This window comes from Oncorhynchus keta, chromosome 1, assembly GCF_023373465.1.
Source record: "Oncorhynchus keta strain PuntledgeMale-10-30-2019 chromosome 1, Oket_V2, whole genome shotgun sequence".
In the NCBI taxonomy this organism is placed as follows: Eukaryota; Metazoa; Chordata; class Actinopteri; order Salmoniformes; family Salmonidae; genus Oncorhynchus; species Oncorhynchus keta.
Window position 1 is genome coordinate 82,346,111 of NC_068421.1, and position 17,780 is coordinate 82,363,890.

Below are 17,780 nucleotides of genomic sequence, written 5' to 3' on the forward strand. Positions count from 1 at the left end.
AACGCTGATGACAGAGCCAGGGAAGACAGCCAACGCATACTGTATGCGCAAATGAGAGGGGGGAGAGGGATGAGGTGAGGTAGGAGTTGAGGGAGGGGATGAGGGAGGAGAAAAAGGGAGGGGTGTAGGAGGGTGAGAGGTGTGGGGTAAGGGAGGGGTTGAGGGTGTAGGTGAGGTCTCAGGGATCAAGTGTAGACAAGATAGCAAGAGAAGAGAGAGAGGGACAGACGGAGGAGGAGAGGGAAGAGAGCGGGACAGACGGAGGAGGAGAGAGACAGAAGGGAGAGATTGAGAGAGAGAGAGAGAGAGAGAGAGAGAGAGAGAGAGAGAGAGAGAGAGAGAGAGAGAGAGAGAGAGAGAGAGAGAGAGAGAGAGAGAGGACAGACGGAGGAGGAGAGGGGCAGAAGGGAGAGATTGAGAGAGAGAGAGAGAGAGAGAGAGAGAGAGAGAGAGAGAGAGAGAGAGAGAGAGAGAGAGAGAGAGAGAGACAGACGGAGGAGGAGAGAGAAGAGAGAGGGACTGAGAGGAGGAGAGAGACAGACAGGTGAGACTGAGAGAGAGGAGAGAGGGACAGACATTGGAGGAGAGACACAGAAGGGAGAGATTGAAAGAGAAGATAGACCGAGAGAATGGTCTTGACATTGATACATTATCTTAAGATTTAAGCTTAGGAAAACATATGGAAAGACAAACTAACATCCCTGTCTTTGGGACACCAGGTGCATTGCAGGAGAGAGTGATGCATTGTGGTCTTACCTGGCAGACAGACTCTTGTGATGGGAGGCTGAGTGGCCGCGGGGGACCTCCTGAGGAAACAGAGAACATAAGTATGGTTATGAAATACATTCTGATAGGCCTACGTCACATCGTAATATTCTGATATGGCCAACCACATCTGGCAAGACTATATAGGTTAAGTCATTCTAAATGAGGAGTGACAGAAGAGATGAAAGACAGAGGAGAGGAGAGACAGAGGAGAGGAGAGACAGAGGAGAGGAGAGACAGAGAGGAGAGACAGAGGAGAGGAGAGACAGAGGAGAGGAGAGACAGAGGAGAGGAGAGACAGAGGAGAGGGGAGAAAGAGAGGGGAGACAGAGGAGAGGAGAGACGGAGAAGAGAGACAGAGGAGAGAGAAGACAGAGAGGAGAGACAGAGAGGAGAGACAGAGGAGAGACAGAGGAGAGGACAGACAGAGGAGAGGAGAGACAGAGGAGAGGAGAGACAGAGAGGAAAGACAGAGAGGAGAGACAGAGAGGAGAGACAGAGAGGAGAGACAGAGGAGAGGGGAGACAGAGGAGAGGGGAGACAGAGAGGGGAGAGGCATGAGAGGAGAGACAGACAGGAGAGACAGATAGGAGAGAAAGAGAGGAGAGAAAGAGGAGAGGAGAGACAGACAGGAGAGACAGAGAGGAGAGAAAGAGAGGAGAGAAAGAGGAGAGGAGAGACATGAGAGGAGAGACAGAGGAGAGGAAAGAGACAGGAAAGGAGAGACAGGAAAGGAGAGACAGGAAAGGAGAGACAGAGGAGAGGAAAGACAGAGAGGAGAGACAGAGGAGAGACAGAGGAGAGGAGAGACGGAGGAGAGGAGAGAGAGGAGAGGAGAGACAGGAGAGGAGAGACAGAGGAGAGGAGACACAGAGAAGAGGAAAGACAGAGGGGAGAGACAGAGGAGAGGAAAGAGACAGGAAAGGAGAGACAGGAAAGGAGAGACAGGAAAGGAGAGACAGAGGAGAGGAAAGACAGAGAGGAGAGACAGAGGAGAGACAGAGGAGAGGAGAGACGGAGGAGAGGAGAGAGAGGAGAGGAGAGACAGGAGAGGAGAGACGGAGGAGAGGAGAGACAGAGAGGAGAGACAGAGAGGAGAGACAGAGGAGGAGAAACAGAGAAGAGAGACAGAGGAGAGAGAAGACAGAGAGGAGAGACAGAGGAGAGAAGAGACAGAGAGGAGAGAGAGGAGAGGTAGACAGAGGAGAGGAGAGACAGAGGAGAGACAGAGGAGAGACAGAGAGGAGAGACAGAGGAGAGGAGACACAGAGAAGAGGAAAGACAGAGAGGAGAGACAGAGGAGAGGAGAGACGGAGAAGAGAGACAGAGGAGAGAGAAGACAGAGAGGAGAGACAGAGAGGAGAGAGAGGAGAGGTAGACAGAGGAGAGGAGAGACAGAGGAGAGGAGAGACAGAGGAGAGGAGAGACAGAGAGGAGACAGAGAGGAGAGACAGAGGAGAGACAGAGGAGAGACAGAGATGAGAGACAGAGGAGAGGAGAAACAGAGAAGAGAGACAGAGGAGAGGAAAGACAGAGAGGAGAGACAGAGGAGAGGAGAGACAGAGAGGAGAGAGGGGATAGGTAGACAGAGGAGAGGTAGACAGAGGAGAATAAGAATGAGGCCAACATGTCCGTGAGGATTACAGTGAGAAGAGGACGGGAAAGAGAGAGAGATTAAGAAAGGCAGCAGATAAATGAAGAATAAAAGGGGAATTGCTCTCAAAGCTGCCTGATCTGATTTGTGTGTTTACGTGAGTGCATTTATTTTTATCTAATTAGGCAAGTCAGTTAAGAACAAATTCTTATTTACAATGACGGCCTAGGAACATTGGGTTAACTGCCTTGTTCAGGGGCAGAAGGACAGATTTTTGCCTCATCAGCTCGGGATTTGATGGGTTACCGGTCCAACACTCTAACCATTAGGCTACCTGCCGCTCCGTGCATGTGTGTGAATGCATGAAAGTGTGTTTGTCTACAAGAGTGTTTGTGCGCCTGCAAGCATGCATGCATGCATGCAAGTATGTGTGTCTGTGAGTGTTTGTGTGCATTCCAGCATTCAAACATGTATGCATGACATGTGTGCATGCAAGTATGTGTGTCTGTGAGTGTTTATGTGCATTCCAGCATTCAAACATGTATGCATGACATGTGTGCATGCAAGTATGTGTGTCTGAAAGTACAATGAGCCGAATCCCAGTGTGTGTCCCGGCGAGGGTGCGTTCATGATGTGTGTTTGTGTGAGAGCTGAATGTAGGTCAGGGAGACTTTGGTTTTCAATATGGCAGGCTATTCAACACAAGCTTTTTATGAACATAGATTGTATTCCAGTATCTTTACAGCAAGAAGCAGAATACAGACTCCGTCAGGTGATATCTGAATGCAGGAGGAACGATGCCCTACATACAAATATATACATAATACACGTTTTCTGTTTTGTAATATTATTCTGCAATATCAACTCAATGGAGAAGCAAGTCTGAATCCCAGTCTGAGTCCCAGTCTGAGTCCCAGTCTGAATCACAGTCTGAATCACAGTCTGAATCACAGTCTGAGTCCCAGTCTGAATCCCAGTCTGAGTCCCAGTCTGAATCACAGTCTGAATCACAGTCTGAATCACAGTCTGAATCACAGTCTGAATCACAGTCTGAATCACAGTCTGAGTCCCAGTCTGAGTCCCAGTCTGAGTCACAGTCTGAATCACAGTCTGAGTCCCAGTCTGAATCACAGTCTGAATCACAGTCTGAATCCCAGTCTGAATCACAGTCTGAATCACAGTCTGAGTCCCAGTCTGAGTCCCAGTCTGAGTCCCAGTCTGAATCCCAGTCTGAATCCCAGTCTGAGTCCCAGTCTGAATCACAGTCTGAATCACAGTCTGAATCACAGGCTGAGTCACAGTCTGAGTCCCAGTCTGAATCACAGTCTGAATCACAGTCTGAGTCCCAGTCTGAATCACAGTCTGAGTCCCAGTCTGAATCACAGTCTGAGTCCCAGTCTGAATCCCAGTCTGAATCACAGTCTGAGTCCCAGTCTGAATCACAGTCTGAGTCCCAGTCTGAGTCCCAGTCTGAATCACAGTCTGAATCACAGTCTGAGTCCCAGTCTGAATCACAGTCTGAATCACAGTCTGAATCACAGTCTGAGTCCCAGTCTGAATCACAGTCTGAATCACAGTCTGAGTCCCAGTCTGAATCACAGTCTGAATCACAGTCTGAATCACAGTCTGAATCACAGTCTGAATCACAGTCTGAATCACAGTCTGAGTCCCAGTCTGAGTCCCAGTCTGAATCAGTCTGAATCACAGTCTGAGTCCCAGTCTGAATCACAGTCTGAATCACAGTCTGAATCCCAGTCTGAATCACAGTCTGAATCACAGTCTGAGTCCCAGTCTGAGTCCCAGTCTGAGTCCCAGTCTGAATCACAGTCTGAATCCCAGTCTGAGTCCCAGTCTGAATCACAGTCTGAATCACAGTCTGAATCACAGGCTGAGTCACAGTCTGAGTCCCAGTCTGAATCACAGTCTGAATCACAGTCTGAGTCCCAGTCTGAATCACAGTCTGAGTCCCAGTCTGAATCACAGTCTGAATCACAGTCTGAGTCCCAGTCTGAATCACAGTCTGAATCACAGTCTGAATCACAGTCTGAGTCCCAGTCTGAATCACAGTCTGAATCCCAGTCTGAGTCCCAGTCTGAGTCCCAGTCTGAATCACAGTCTGAATCACAGTCTGAATCACAGTCTGAGTCCCAGTCTGAATCCCAGTCTGAATCCCAGTCTGAATCACAGTCTGAATCACAGTCTGAATCACAGTCTGAATCACAGTCTGAGTCCCAGTCTGAGTCCCAGTCTGAATCCCAGTCTGAGTCCCAGTCTGAATCACAGTCTGAATCACAGTCTGAATCCCAGTCTGAGTCCCAGTCTGAGTCCCAGTCTGAATCCCAGTCTGATTCTAGAGGAGGATGTTCTGCACTTCATAGTAAGGCATATACAGTGGGGCAAAACAGTATTTAGTCAGCCACCAATTGTGCAAGTTCTCCCACTTACAAAGATGAGAGGCCTGCAATTTTCATCATGGGTACACTTCAACTATGACATACAAATTAGAAAAAAAAATCCAGAAAATCACATTGTAGGATTTTTAATGAATTTATTTGCAAATTATGGTGGAAAAAAAGTATTTGGTCAATAACAAAAGTTTATCTCAATACTTTGTTATATACCCTTTGTTGGCAATGACAGAGGTCAAACGTTTTCTGTAAGTCTTCACAAGGTTTTCACACACTGTTGCTGGTATTTTGGCCCATTCCTCCATGCAGATCTCCAGCCACGTTTCATCTTCAATGCCCTTGCTGATGGAAGGAGGTTTTCACTCAAAATCTCACGATACATGGCCCCATTAATTATTTCCTTTACACGTATCAGTCGTCCTGGTCCCTTTGCAGAAAAACAGCCGCAAAGCATGATGTTTCCACCCCCATGCTTCACAGTAGGTATGGTGTTCTTTGGATGCAACTCAGCATTCTTTGTCCTCCAAACACGACGAGTTGAGTTTTTACCAAAAAGTTCTATTTTGGTTTCATCTGACCATACGACATTCTCCCAATCTTCTTCTGGATCATCCAAATGCTCTCTAGCAATCTTCAGACGGGCCTGGACATGTACTGGCTTAAGCAGGGGGACACGTCTGGCACTGCAGGATTTGAGTCCCTGGCGGCGTAGTGTGTTACTGATGGCTTTATTACCTTGGTCCCAGCTCTCTGCAGGTCATTCACTAGGTCCCCCCGTGTGGTTCTGGGATTTTTGCTCACCGTTCTTGTGATCATTTTGACCTCACGGGGTGAGATCTTGCGTGGAGCCCCAGATCGAGGGAGATTATTAGTGGTCTTGTATGTCTTCCATTTCCTAATATTTGCTCCCACAGTTGATTTCTTCAAACTAAGCTGCTTACCTATTGCAGATTCAGTCTTCCCAGCCTGGTGCAGGTCTACAATTTTGTTTCTGGTGTCCTTTGACAGCTCTTTGGTCTTAGTGGAGTTTGGAGTGTGACTGTTTGAGGTTGTGGACAGGTGTCTTTTATACTGATAACAAGTTCAAACAGGTGCCATTAATACAGGTAACGAGTGGAGGACAGAGGAGACTCTTAAAGATAAGGATATGCAGTATAGGTCTGTGAGAGCCAGAAATCTTGCTTGTTTGTAGGTGACCAAATACTTATTTCCACCATAATTTCCAAATAAATTCATAAAAAATCCTACAATGTGATTTTCTGGATCTTTTCTCTCATTTTGTCTGTCATAGTTGAAGTGTACCTATGATAAAAATTACAGGCCTCTCTCATCTTTTTAAGTGGGAGAACTTGCACAATTGGTGGCTGACTAAATACTTTTTTGCCCCACTGTAGGAATGTGATTCACTCATTGCCTATATTGTGTGGATTATGTTTTAGACATTTCAGACAGGCTTATAACAAAAATATGACTTTACAAGCACAACGTAATCATTTACATAAATGGCAGTTGAAATCAGGTTGAATTTACTCATATAAATGTACTTCCACCAATTAAAATGAGATTTAGTATTTTGTTTATTTGACTACAATATGAGTGATCTGGGTCTGTGATAATGGGGTTGTTTTTCTCCCATCACTCCACAGCTAACCTGCTTCAAAAAGAGTTCATACAGTGTCCTAATAGCTTGACGTAGTTAAAGTGTTTTCATGAGGAAAGAGGGAAAGCATGTGCTTAACATCCTGCTGTGCAGTGCACTACCTCTCGCCTGGCGCTAACATTACCCTTCGATAGAAAAACACAAGGAGCAGAAGGAATCTGGAGTGGAAACCGAGAATAATAAGACGGTGTTCTGAGTTCATGTGTTCTACAGGCTGAGGATGGCGGCGACTGAGAAGGGCAACATCTCACGAGTTCCAACCCCACTTTGTCAAGCATTTCACAGTAAATTCTATACCAGTTGTAGGGTGCGCATGTGACAAATACAATTTGATTTCATTTGATGATGCGTTGAACAGTGAGCAAGTTTAAATGCAAAGAGAAAAGCTCCAATAAGACAAGGCCGAGAATGGGTGGAATAGGTAGCAACTGCCCTCTTGTGGATTGAGATACAAACTACAACACATTTACAGCTGCTGTGTATTGTCCTCCACAGCAGACATGAGACTCATTTGTATATGTATTTATGCATAATTCATTAGGTAATGTTCTTAATCAGTCAGATAAACAACACCGGACACTTACTTGTTTGAAGCACATTGGACATTGGTCAGGACTGTGAAGTTATTTCTTACACTTCGAAGGCTTGCGAGGACCTGGACAGAAAGAGAACATATTTAGCCATTACTTACACCAGCAAGTATGGAAAGACACAGATGTTCTGAATGTACGGGTGTTAGCGACTGGGTTTAAGGACAGGTGAGCTGGGATCATATTTACCTGAGCAAAAGGCGTTACTATCAGGTCATCACCATGTCTGTAAACACAAACAAAAACATGTCAACAACACATCCTGAACATCATTCAGAAAGCATTCCTAAGACTGTTAACAATGTCATACACACGTCAGGTTTAATGGGCTCAATCAGTCCACTGTTTCAACACCAGGGGAAAGAACGTATCTTTAAACCACATCCAGGGAGGTAGTCATTTTGAAAGTATGTGTCAGTTATGAGTAACGAAGGTCCCAATTCCCTAAACTGTGCCTGTAGTTAAGCCTTTGAGGACAAACAGGAATCTTGTGACTGACCAACAGCCAAATTACCTCTACGTACCCCACAGACAAATGACCCCTACTTTACGTACCCCACAACCAAATTAGCCCTACAGTGGTTCTTCCGTTAAATGTTGCATCATACTCTCGTGTGGCGCAGCGGTCTAAGGCACTGCATCTCAGTGCAAGAGATGTCACTACAGACCCTGGTCCAATTCCAGGCTGTATCACAACTGGCAGTGAATGGGAGTCTGTCACGCCCTGACCATAGAGAGCCTTTTTATTTTCTATTTTGGTTAGGTCGGGGTGTGACTAGGGGGGGTGTTCCTATCTAGGTGTTCATATCTATATTGGCCTGGTATGGTTCCAAATCAGAGGCAGCTGTTTATCGTTGTCTCTGATTGGGGATCATATTTAGGCAGCCACTTCCCCACTGTGTTTTGTGGGGTCTTGTTTTGACCAGTGCATGTTGTACCTCTTATGTTACGGTTCCCTTTTTGTTTTTGTAAGTTTAACAAAAATAAAGATGTGGAATTCAGAGCACGCTGTGCCTTGGTCCGTCTCTCCACACAACCGTGACAGAGTCCCATTGTCACGACTACCACCGAAGGTGGCTCCTCTCCCTGTTCGGGCGGCGCTCGGCGGTCGTCGTCGATGGTCTACTAGCTGCCTTTTTCCTTTTCTTGGTTATGTCTGTTTTGTGTTTCACCTGGTTTCATTTTGGTTAATTAGGTAGTATTTATCTCAACATTTGCTTTGGGTTTTTGTGCGGGATTGTTTTCGTTTGACTGTCAGTTAGTTTTGGGTTGCATTTTATTTAGTTCATTTTTAACATGTGTTTTTTCCCTGGACTGTGTCTGAGTGGGGTTTTGTGTCTACTGTTGTAGTCCGGTGTCCTGTTATTTTGAGCTTGTTTAATAAAACACCCTTTTCCTTCGGAACTTGTTTCTCCTGCGCCTGACTCCACACCCACATCTCCTTGGGGAGATCTGACACCCATAGGGCGGCACACAATTGGCCCAACGTCGTCCAGGTTAGGGGAGGGTTTGCCAAGGGTAGACCGCCATTGTAAATAAGAATTTGTTCTGAACTGACTTGCCTAGTTAAATAAATGTCAAATGAAAATAAATACTGCAGCACAGCACAGCTTGCAGGATGGTACAGCATGTTACAGCACATCACGTAATGGTATTTTATTGTCAGCCATTGTTCCCGTTAATTCTCGTTGAAACCACCATTGGGCATCTTTGAGGGCGTATTCATGAAGCTTGCTTACCCAAATTATCCTACAGAGGTCCACACGGACCAGACGTTTTGATTGCTATACCCTATCAGAGGTCCATGCAGACCAGATGTTTTGACTGCTATACCCTATCAGAGGTCCATGCAGACCAGATGTTTTGACTGCTATACCCTATCAGAGGTCCATGCAGACCATATGTTTTGACTGCTATACCCTATCAGAGGTCCATGCAGACCAGATGTTTTGACTGCTATACCCTATCAGAGGTCCATGCAGACCAGATGTTTTGATTGTTATACCCTATCAGAGGTCCATGCAGACCAGATGTTTTGACTGCTATACCCTATCAGAGGTCCATGCAGACCAGATGTTTTGACTGCTATACCCTATCAGAGGTCCATGCAGACCAGATGTTTTGACTGCTATACCCTATCAGAGGTCCATGCAGACCAGATGTTTTGACTGCTATACCCTATCAGAGGTCCATGCAGACCAGATGTTTGGACTGCTATACCCTATCAGAGGTCCATGCAGACCAGATGTTTGGACTGCTATACCCTATCAGAGGTCCATGCAGACCAGATGTTTTGATTGTTATACCCTATCAGAGGTCCATGCAGACCAGATGTTTTGACTGCTATACCCTATCAGAGGTCCACGCAGACCAGATGTTTTGACTGCTATACCCTATCAGAGGTCCATGCAGACCAGATGTTTTGACTGTTATACCCTATCAGAGGTCCATGCAGACCAGATGTTTTGACTGCTATACCCTATCAGAGGTCCATGCAGACCAGATGTTTTGATTGCTATACCCTATCAGAGGTCCATGCAGACCAGATGTTTTGACTGTTATACCCTATCAGAGGTCCACGCAGACCAGATGTTTTGACTGTTATACCCTATCAGAGGTCCACGCAGACCAGATGTTTTGATTGCTATACCCTATCAGAGGTCCATGCAGACCAGATGTTTTGACTGCTATACCCTATCAGAGGTCCACGCAGACCAGATGTTTTGATTGCTATACCCTATCAGAGGTCCATGCAGACCAGATGTTTTGACTGCTATACCCTATCAGAGGTCCACGCAGACCAGATGTTTTGACTGCTATACCCTATCAGAGGTCCATGCAGACCAGATGTTTTGACTGTTAGACCCTATCAGAGGTCCATGCAGACCAGAAGTTTTGATTGCTATACCCTATCAGAGGTCCATGCAGACCAGATGTTTTGATTGCTATACCCTATCAGAGGTCCATGCAGACCAGATGTTTTGACTGTTATACCCTATCAGAGGTCCATGCAGACCAGATGTTTTGATTGCTATACCCTATCAGAGGTCCATGCAGACCAGAAGTTTTGATTGCTATACCCTATCAGAGGTCCATGCAGACCAGATGTTTTGATTGCTATACCCTATCCTCCAGAGCAGAACAAGTTAATGAGTTTCGTTGACATGAAGCAACTATAGCCTCAGCTACTATTGCACAGAGAAATACATCTTAAAACATGCTATTTTGTTCTTTTGAAATAAATTGTCTTAGTATCATGTTTGGTAGGCTACTCTTTGAGTCCCAGCTAATCTACTGTTAATATGCATACCGCGCAGCAGAGCTTCATGGAGCTTGGAGGATGACATGTTCAGTAAGTTTTTATCTTTTATGATATTTATCTTAATGTAGGCCTAATGATTGTGTAAAATAAATGTATTTCAGTCAATTCTGAGACAGGTGGGTTCTAGGTTTTTATTGAAATGACATGGAGCTATCATTAGTATCATTAGTAGGCAAACATCCAATAAACATCCAAAAATACATTTCAAGTCCCTAAAAATGTTCATTAACTTGGCAAGAGGCTTTTGTCCTGCTAATAGCCCGTCATGGGTGTATGGCTTCTTTTGTATTCTAATGTATTGAATGAATGTGTTAATTCCAGTCATTTACCATTCTCATTCTCGGAGTGGAAACGTTTGTAGAGTTCACAACCTGCTACACTTGTGAAAACATGTATTCAAAATGCCTCCAGCTCACATTGTAAAGTGTTGGGTGGCGCACTGATAGCCTGTAGCCTGCACCTGAATGGTGAATGGGTGGTGCACTGATAGCCTGTAGCCTGCACCTGAATGGTGAATGGGAGGCGCACTGATAGCCTGTAGCCTGCACCTGAATGGTGAATGGGAGGCGCACTGATAGCCTGTAGCCTGCACCTGAATGGTGAATGGGTGGTGCACTGATAGCCTGTAGCCTGCACCTGAATGGTGAATGGGAGGCGCACTGATAGCCTGTAGCCTGCACCTGAATGGTGAATGGGTGGTGCACTGATAGCCTGTAGCCTGCACCTGAATGGTGAATGGGAGGCGCACTGATAGCCTGTAGCCTGCACCTGAATGGTGAATGGGAGGCGCACTGATAGCCTGTAGCCTGCACCTGAATGGTGAATGGGAGGCGCACTGATAGCCTGTAGCCTGCACCTGAATGGTGATTGGGTGGCGCACTGATAGCCTGTAGCCTGCACCTGAATGGTGAATGGGTGGCGCACTGATAGCCTGTAGCCTGCACCTGAATGGTGAATGGGAGGCGCACTGATAGCCTGTAGCCTGCACCTGAATGGTGAATGGGTGGCGCACTGATAGCCTGTAGCCTGCACCTGAATGGTGAATGGGAGGCGCACTGATAGCCTGTAGCCTGCACCTGAATGGTGAATGGGTGGCGCACTGATAGCCTGTAGCCTGCACCTGAATGGTGAATGGGAGGCGCACTGATAGCCTGTAGCATGCACCTGAATGGTGAATGGGAGGCGCACTGATAGCCTGTAGCCTGCACCTGAATGGTGAATGGGAGGCGCACTGATAGCCTGTAGCCTGCACCTGAATGGTGAATGGGAGGCGCACTGATAGCCTGTAGCCTGCACCTGAATGGTGAATGGGTGGCGCACTGATAGCCTGTAGCCTGCACCTGAATGGTGAATGGGAGGCGCACTGATAGCCTGTAGCCTGCACCTGAATGGTGAATGGGAGGCGCACTGATAGCCTGTAGCCTGCACCTGAATGGTGAATGGGAGGCGCACTGATAGCCTGTAGCCTGCACCTGAATGGTGAATGGGAGGCGCACTGATAGCCTGTAGCCTGCACCTGAATGGTGAATGGGTGGTGCACTGATAGCCTGTAGCCTGCACCTGAATGGTGAATGGGAGGCGCACTGATAGCCTGTAGCCTGCACCTGAATGGTGAATGGGTGGTGCACTGATAGCCTGTAGCCTGCACCTGAATGGTGAATGGGAGGCGCACTGATAGCCTGTAGCCTGCACCTGAATGGTGAATGGGAGGCGCACTGATAGCCTGTAGCCTGCACCTGAATGGTGAATGGGAAGCCAATTACCAGTTGAAGAATAAAAATAGACACACAGGCCAATTTAATTCCACTAAATTATGCAAATTATTCTATAGACTGAGCAGCACAACGTTGAAATGTATTTACACCAAGAAATTAGAGCCAGAAATTCTGTGATTTTTGTAGGGTGAATTACTATGTGGATTATAATACATTTACATATTTGTAGGGGTTGTTGCATTTGTCATTGTATCTGGATGAGCTATTATGAGGATTTCGGCTGGCTATTGCCCAATTTAATGGCTCATCAATCCGTGAACTGCTGTGACCAATGTCCATCACTACTGTTAGCAGAGAACTGTATTCTAAAAATAAAAACATAGCATCTACAGTGGTAGAAATAAATGATTGAATTCAATAAAAAACTAAAAAACTGTTTAAAAATGCATATGTTTAATAGGCTAATGTGCAGTGTGACAAAAATCAACAGGACAATGAGATGTTTACTGTACCCAACATAATAAACATAGTAAAGTGCCTAATTCATTCGATAAGGGAGAGGCTTGCTAAAAATGATGTCTGTTCTCTTTGGTCGCAATGAAAAAATTCTGAGATAAATGGTACCTAAAACAAACTCATCAGAACAACCAGATCACTTCATGGTGTGTGTGTGTGTGTGTGTGTGTGTGTGTGTGTGTGTGTGTGTGTGTGTGTGTGTGTGTGTGTGTGTGTGTGTGTGTGTGTGTGTGTGTGTGTGTGTGTGTGTGTGTGTGTGTGTACAGTAAGTGTGTCAGTCCATAGCAGCCACCTGGACAATACAGTAAGAGATGTGTGTGTGTGAGAAGAGTGTTTGTAAGTGAGTGCATGTGCATGTGCCTGCGTGTGCGTGCGTGTGTGGTAACTTACAGTTCGGATGCAATGGAGGAGTTTCGGGACATGGACTTGGGCGAGAGTTCGTAGTCACTGTCTGAGCGGTAGAGGAAGGACTCTCTGCGCTGGTTGTGTCCAGGGAAGTTGGTGTGTAGGACCAGGCCTGACCCGGGAGACGCTGAAGGGTCCAATGGACTGCAGCTGGCTGATGGGCCATTCTCCACGTCAAAGCTGCAACACAATACATAGAAAACATAAAGTTACGAACAAAGTTACTACATCTATCTGTCCTGCGAGGCTCAGTCGGTAGAGCATGCCGCTTGCAACGCCAAGGGTCGTGCGTTTGATTCCTGCTGGGGCCACCAGTACATCAAATGTATGCACACATGACTGTATTGTAAGTCACTTTGGATAAAATAGTTCATTGGCATTTATTATTATCATTCTATATATGGTATTACTTTCCATCTACAGGCCAGAACCAAACAGAAGCCTGGGCTTCTACTTTGGTCCCTGTATGTAGAACCAACTGACACGACAAATGACGTTCCTATGGAAAATAAAAGTTGTTCTAATTCTAGTTCCTCTAATTTCAGGTCTGCAGAAAATTCTAGACTACATTATGAAGATGGTCTGGAATGGCAACTTTCCATCATTGGTTTGCATTGTGTCAACAGAGACAGATAACATATGAATTAGAATCTGCCTTGTAAAAACACAAGTTGCTGTATCAAGTTGCTGCCAAACAATGACATTACTGTTCATGTGAGTACTCTGTGACAACAAGATTCATGTGAATACTTTGTGACATTAAGATTCATGTGAGTACTCTTTGACATCACTGTTCATGTGTACTCTGTGACATTACGATTCATGTGAGTACTCTGTGACATCAAGATTCATGTGAGTACTCTGTGACCTCTCAGAGAACACAGAGAACAGTGAAATGATGAGATCATCAGAGCCACATTCAGACTTCAAACAGTATTTCATAATAAACATCCAAGACTGAGATATGCTGTGATTCTAGTTTTAATTCTAACAGGAAGTACTACACATCGATTCCAGGTTAGTGACACATCATGAAACTCTAGGCATAACTGACAAAAACTGGGGGGAGAAATGATAACACAGATGTTGCTATTCCAATCAGAACAGGGGTGGAGGGTAAGAGAGAGGGATATTGACAAAAAAAATCCCTGGAGAAAGATCATTTTTCTGGGGAGGGAGGGAGGGAGAGGGGGAGATGGGGAAGTGAGTGGTCACTGCAGGAGGCTCCGCAAAGAGGAGGGGTCTTCTGGTGCACACACACACACACACACACACACACACACACACACACACACACACACACACACACACACACGCCTCAGGCTGTGCTGGGTCCAATAATTGCCGTATTAGTGATAAGTAATGTTATTAAAAGCATTACATAAGGTTATTGGGGATAAGTCTTGGGAAGTATACTGTAGGGCATCAGAAACACACTACTACTACTCCCTTATTAAGTAAACAGTAAGCTATATATCAACTCTGGATGGTGTGGGGCAACGGGATTGCCTACACTCCTGGATAGCTACAGCACTTCATTGTCTCTGGTTAATGCCGGTTTGAATCCCCAAGCCGACTAGGTGAAAAATCTGTTGATGTGCCATTGGGCAAGGACCTTAACCCTGTCATGATACAACATGATGATGATGTAATATTTAGGATGTCGCAGCAACATGCAATTGTTTCTTTAAGGGTTTACTTACATTTAAGAGGACAACATCGGTTAAATATAACTTTCCAGAATATTAGATGTTTACCGAAAGTAATCAAAAGGAGAAAGAAATGCTCTTAGCTCTAAAGAAGGATATCATCTTCCTTCAGGAAACTCACTTTTCTGCCACTGAGCATATGAAACTCCAATGTGACTGGGTTGGGCAGATATAAGGTTCCTCATATACATATAGCCTATATAGCCGTTATATACATATATAGCCTTTAGAAAGTATTCACACCCCTTTTTTACACAGTTTAGCCATCCTTTACCTCTGAAGAATCTTATGTTTGTGAATCAGTTTCAACACGTGTGATAACAGTAAAACCTTCAATACGATATGTACAACACATTAATGGCATGGGCAGACTGTAGAAAGCACTTGGGTATTTCAAACAGGTTACTTCCACCTATCTCTTTTAACCCTGACCTGCCCAATGTGTTCTCAAAGGTCGACCTCTATAAGCAGCGCTTTTTTGCACCTATTCTGGCACTGCAATAAGCTAATGGATTTCTGGTGCTCTATTCATACAGCCACTTAGATCAATCCCCAAGCCTTTACATCATCACATGCAGAATACTACGCTTGACCCAGACAAGACAAGGTAGCTGATAATTATTTCATACTTGGCAAAGAAATGTATTCTTGTGTGTTGGAAAAATGAAAACCCACCCACTTTTCAATTATGATATGAAAAAAGGATGCCACAGCACAGACAGACGCATGACTCACTGTGTGAGCGACGTAGTGACTGACTGATGTGATGCCAAAGTCCCATGACATGCAGATGGTCACAGGCCCCGGCACTAAGCCTTCACTTCCTATCCACAGCATCACTGGAATGTGCCCAATGTATAGGACCCTCCCTACCTAGAACATATCTACATCTCATATCTACATCGAAGCTAGAATGTACACTGAGTAACAACACATTAAGGACACCTGCTCTTTCCATGACATAGAATGACCATGAGAAAGCTATGATCCCTTATTAATGTCACTTATTAAACACTTCAATCAAATCAAACTTTATTTGTCACGTGCTCCAAATACAACAGTGTAGACCTTACTGTGAAATGGTTACTTACAAGCCCTTAACCAACAGTGTAGACCTTACTGTGAAATGGTTACTTACAAGCCCTTAACCAACAGTGTAGACCTTACCATGAAATGGTTACTTACAAGCCCTTAACCAACAGTGTAGACCTTACTGTGAAATGGTTACTTACAAGCCCTTAACCAACAGTGTAGACCTTACTGTGAAATGGTTACTTACAAGCCCTTAACCAACAGTGTAGACCTTACCATGAAATGGTTACTTACAAGCCCTTAACCAACAGTGTAGACCTTACCATGAAATGGTTACTTACAAGCCCTTAACCAACAGTGTAGACCTTACCATGAAATGGTTACTTACAAGCCCTTAACCAACAGTGTAGACCTTACCATGAAATGGTTACTTACAAGCCCTTAACCAACAGTGTAGACCTTACCATGAAATGGTTACTTACAAGCCCTTAACCAACAGTGTAGACCTTACCATGAAATGGTTACTTACAAGCCCTTAACCAACAGTGTAGACCTTACCATGAAATGGTTACTTACAAGCCCTTAACCAACAGTGTAGACCTTACTGTGAAATGGTTACTTACAAGCCCTTAACCAACAGTGTAGACCTTACTGTGAAATGGTTACTTACAAGCCCTTAACCAACAGTGTAGACCTTACCATGAAATGGTTACTTACAAGCCCTTAACCAACAGTGTAGACCTTACCATGAAATGGTTACTTACAAGCCCTTAACCAACAGTGTAGACCTTACCATGAAATGGTTACTTACAAGCCCTTAACCAACAGTGTAGACCTTACCATGAAATGCTTACTTACAAGCCCTTAACCAACAGTGTAGACCTTACCATGAAATGGTTACTTACAAGCCCTTAACCAACAGTGTAGACCTTACCATGAAATGCTTACTTACAAGCCCTTAACCAACAGTGTAGACCTTACCATGAAATGGTTACTTACAAGCCCTTAACCAACAGTGTAGACCTTACCATGAAATGGTTACTTACAAGCCCTTAACCAACAGTGTAGACCTTACCATGAAATGGTTACTTACAAGCCCTTAACCAACAGTGTAGACCTTACCATGAAATGGTTACTTACAAGCCCTTAACCAACAGTGTAGACCTTACTGTGAAATGGTTACTTACAAGCCCTTAACCAACAGTGTAGACCTTACTGTGAAATGGTTACTTACAAGCCCTTAACCAACAGTGTAGACCTTACCATGAAATGGTTACTTACAAGCCCTTAACCAACAGTGTAGACCTTACCATGAAATGGTTACTTACAAGCCCTTAACCAACAGTGTAGACCTTACCATGAAATGGTTACTTACAAGCCCTTAACCAACAGTGTAGACCTTACCATGAAATGCTTACTTACAAGCCCTTAACCAACAGTGTAGACCTTACCATGAAATGGTTACTTACAAGCCCTTAACCAACAGTGTAGACCTTACCATGAAATGGTTACTTACAAGCCCTTAACCAACAGTGTAGACCTTACCATGAAATGGTTACTTACAAGCCCTTAACCAACAGTGTAGACCTTACCATGAAATGCTTACTTACAAGCCCTTAACCAACAGTGTAGACCTTACCATGAAATGGTTACTTACAAGCCCTTAACCAACAGTGTAGACCTTACCATGAAATGGTTACTTACAAGCCCTTAACCAACAGTGTAGACCTTACTGTGAAATGGTTACTTACAAGCCCTTAACCAACAGTGTAGACCTTACCGTGAAATGCTTACTTACAAGCCCTTAACCAACAGTGTAGACCTTACCATGAAATGGTTACTTACAAGCCCTTAACCAACAGTGTAGACCTTACCATGAAATGCTTACTTACAAGCCCTTAACCAACAGTGTAGACCTTACCATGAAATGGTTACTTACAAGCCCTTAACCAACAGTGTAGACCTTACCATGAAATGCTTACTTACAAGCCCTTAACCAACAGTGTAGACCTTACCATGAAATGGTTACTTACAAGCCCTTAACCAACAGTGTAGACCTTACCA

General features: G+C 44.8%; 1 protein-coding gene across 5 annotated transcripts in view; it reads right to left on the reverse strand.

Annotated features, from left to right (window-relative positions):
- The window catches only part of LOC118378517 (cAMP-specific 3',5'-cyclic phosphodiesterase 4B-like), a 374,366-nt gene that overhangs the window by 77,844 nt on the left and 278,742 nt on the right, over positions 1-17,780 (reverse strand). For all 5 annotated transcript variants that reach the window (XM_052462236.1, XM_052462240.1, XM_052462233.1 and 2 more), the window contains 4 exons: positions 12,961-13,155; positions 7,207-7,243; positions 7,012-7,082; positions 757-806 (listed from right to left, as the gene is read on the reverse strand). In XM_052462236.1, the coding sequence (XP_052318196.1) occupies positions 757-806; positions 7,012-7,082; positions 7,207-7,243; positions 12,961-13,155 (353 nt within the window). The remainder of the gene's footprint in view (positions 1-756; positions 807-7,011; positions 7,083-7,206; positions 7,244-12,960; positions 13,156-17,780) is intronic.